The 3203-nt window shown below is 43.3% G+C and overlaps 1 protein-coding gene across 1 annotated transcript; it reads left to right on the plus strand.

Annotated features, from left to right (window-relative positions):
• Positions 1-422: 422 nt before the first annotated feature.
• On the plus strand, positions 423-3203 carry abrab (actin binding Rho activating protein b). Its single transcript, XM_026349341.1, has 2 exons — positions 423-1216; positions 2490-3203. Exons 1-2 carry the CDS (start codon positions 480-482, stop codon positions 2971-2973), a joined length of 1221 nt encoding a protein of 406 aa, XP_026205126.1. The 5' UTR covers positions 423-479; the 3' UTR covers positions 2974-3203.

Raw genomic sequence — 3203 nt, forward strand, 5'->3', positions numbered from 1 at the left:
ATTAGGTTTTTACTTCACTACTACACGTTACACATGCAGTAATATTGGTTAATATTTCAGTGATATTGTTATTTAAGTTAAAGAAACTACTTTACTGCCAACTTGTGGGACATTAAAAGATGTGACTACTAAGATGTAGCTTATTTAGTCTCACAAGTAGCAGGTATCATAAAGTCAGCGTGCTGACACCACTGCCCTGTTTACTTCTAACTACAAGGTCCACAATCTCTGATGAAACACGAGACAGTGGGGTGACCATGGTCAGAGAAAGACGATCAGATCAGTTGCCTGGGATGACTTGAATACTTTCCACCGTCCATGTTAGGAGCTGCTCTCCCCATTTTAGACCTGTAGTAGGAAGCATAGGGATAGAAAATAACCGACGGAGAAAAAGTTAAATATTAATTTATTGTTGCACATCTGACAGCTCACTTAGCAGGATAAATTGTGCTTAAATTGACACTTCAATACAGATAATTATGTCTGACAAACAGAGGAATCCATCCACCAGCAAAAACATCAAGAAGATCCGCACCGTTAGCATGGTGTGCAGCCTGACGAGCAGCTGGCAGCAGTGGGCTCAGGACAACGAGAAGAAGCAGGCCAGTGAGCCCACTGGCTGGTCTCCTTCATCGCTGGGAGGACCCACAGAGGAACCCCAAAGAACATGGGTCCCAAAGAAACTCCCTCCCACTCAAAGCCAGCTAACACAAGTTTCTCACAATAACGTGACTGGTCCAGGAGAGGCCAAAGTGACATCAACGCCTCCTAAAGAGAGCCGAGATGCATCCAAGAGTTCTGCTGAACCACCAGCTGCATCTCGCATTAAAACAAAGCAAGTGACGAAGACAGTGACCAGTGGGGTTCAGGAGAAAAGTGCTGGCATCAGCCTCCTGACAGAGAAGATCAAGAAGGAGTCTCTGCCATCAGATGAGGAAATTGACAAGCTCCTGAAGAAGAAAAGCTCTCCTACCCGCCGCAGGAAGTGCTCCAACATGGTGTCGTCACTGACCAAAAGCTGGAAGCAGGTGGAGAATGAGCAGAAGCTTGGAAAAGATGGAGGAGGACCAGGAGACGGGTGCACCGGTGGACACTCAGAGACAGAGAAAGAAGAAGCAGAAACAAACAAGACAAGCTTTCTAAAAAAATCAGAGCAAAAGGACTCGGAAGAAGACTTTGAGTTAGGACTCAGGATTAAAAGACCCGCAGTCCCTTTGTGAGTATCAGTGTGCTTCATTTTGAATTTAAAATGCATCCTAAAAGGTTTCTACTATCTGGTAAATTCTAAAAGGTCAAATGAAACAGTACATTTACTGCCTTAATGCGAAGTGTCCTTTTGAAACATATCATTAAGCTGAGGCTTCAATAGGCAGGAATCAATCGCAAGTGTAAGTCAATGTTAGTGATGCAGCCAAAGGCAGCATCAGTTTACAGCATGGGCCAAGACTGCTAAACTATTATTTACAAAGATTATAAATACTGTATGTGTTGAATGTACTGTATAGTCATTTCACTCATATGAGAAACATGAGGTCGCACATTGAGACAGGAAGTCTTCCAGGAAGTAGCAGGTCCCGTGAAGAACGAATGCCTTTTCAATGGCAGCTTAAAAAACAGGATGAAGGATATTTGATAAAGCTGCGGATCTAAGCCTGAAATTAGACGTTGTTTTTAATTCTGAGAAACTGAGGATCCACAAAAGATCTATAGTAGAGGACTCAGTATTACTACACTCACACAAATTATGCAAGCTTCCCATAAATGCAATGAGAAATGAACGTGTCTGTGTCCCAAACTATCGAGTGGCAGCATGAGTTGGAAAGAATTTGTTGGCGTGAAACCTCAAGAAGCTTCTCTTACACCGTTACACAGTCACATTAGCACAGGCACCAGCAGATCATTTAGTTTCAACCTGACAATTTAGTGTGTTAGATAAGACTTAATGGGCTCTACCATTAACATGCTAACAGAAATGAGCATAGCAAACAATAATAATACTTGGGGGCAGCACCGGGGTGGCTGGAAGGTTTCCATGCAAAGCTGAAGAGAATTATAACACAGTACAGTACATTTTCTGCATGGATATCAGCTGTCACCAAGTCTTACACACAAGAAGATATATGACACCAAAGTCATCATCCAACTACTGATCACAGAGTCTGACAAACATTTGCAATGCATTGATTAAACAGCCATAAACACACAGAAACAGTGTGAGCTGTCTTGTGTTATTTCTTCCTAACCAGTTTGTCCAAAACCTTTCACCACCTCGTTAAAATCTGGCTTTGGCCAGATTGCTGGATGCTAACAGATAATTCTGACCTCTGAACCAACAGGAAGATGTCTTTGTTGGGTCAACCGAGCCTTTTCTACCTATTGCTTCAGTGATTAGTTAGTGACTAATGACTGTTCATGCTGATCTCTTCACAAGTATGAGAGTGTTTTGCAGATTTGTATTTATTTGTAATGCGATCTGACATTTTTCCCAGATACAAAAAGGAAGCTGAAGATGCCAACAAGATCAACGTCCTCTCCAAGAAATACAGTGCTGTGGGAAACCTCAAAAGCCGCTGGCAGGACTGGGCTGAGGAGCATACTGTTAACCAAAAAATAAACCCCTTCAGCGAATACTTCGACTATGATTACTCCATGTCCTTCCGCCTCCAGAAGGGCCAGGAGGGTTATGGACGTCCCAAGGAGGGCAGCAAAACAGCAGAAAGAGCCAAACGCGCCGAGAAACACATTCACCGTGAAATCGACGACATGTGTTTCGTGATCAGGACTATGGTTGATCCGGACCCAGACGGAAGGACCCGTGTCACATTTGGACAGCTGTTTGACAGATATGTACGAATCTCTGATAAGGTGGTGGGGATCCTGATGAGAGCCAGGAAACATGGGAAAGTGGCATTCGAAGGGGAGATGCTGTGGCAGGGCCGGGATGATGGAGTGATCATTACTCTGCTGGTGTGATGTTAACACCTGGGTCAGAACTGTAATTGAAATCTTCTTACAGCTACTTAAGTGGCACAATGGAGCTCGTGAAATAACCTAAATCCTTATCACACAGGACTAAGAAGCGGATTTAAATACAGTTTGACCTGGGTCTTTTCAGTGGACACTTGCAGAACCACATCACAGGGATGTAGAGACTACAAAGCTTAACGTTTGAATCCATGTGGGATATTTTAATAATGTTTTTG

This window comes from Anabas testudineus, chromosome 11, assembly GCF_900324465.2.
Source record: "Anabas testudineus chromosome 11, fAnaTes1.2, whole genome shotgun sequence".
NCBI lineage: Eukaryota > Metazoa > Chordata > Actinopteri > Anabantiformes > Anabantidae > Anabas > Anabas testudineus.

Coding starts and splice junctions, on each gene's coding strand:
- abrab (XM_026349341.1), top strand. CDS start 480: ATGTCTGACAAACAGAGGAATCCATCCACCAGCAAAAACATCAAGAAG. Junction 1,217..2,489: donor AAAAGACCCGCAGTCCCTTT/GTGAGTATCAGT, acceptor CATTTTTCCCAG/ATACAAAAAGGAAGCTGAAG.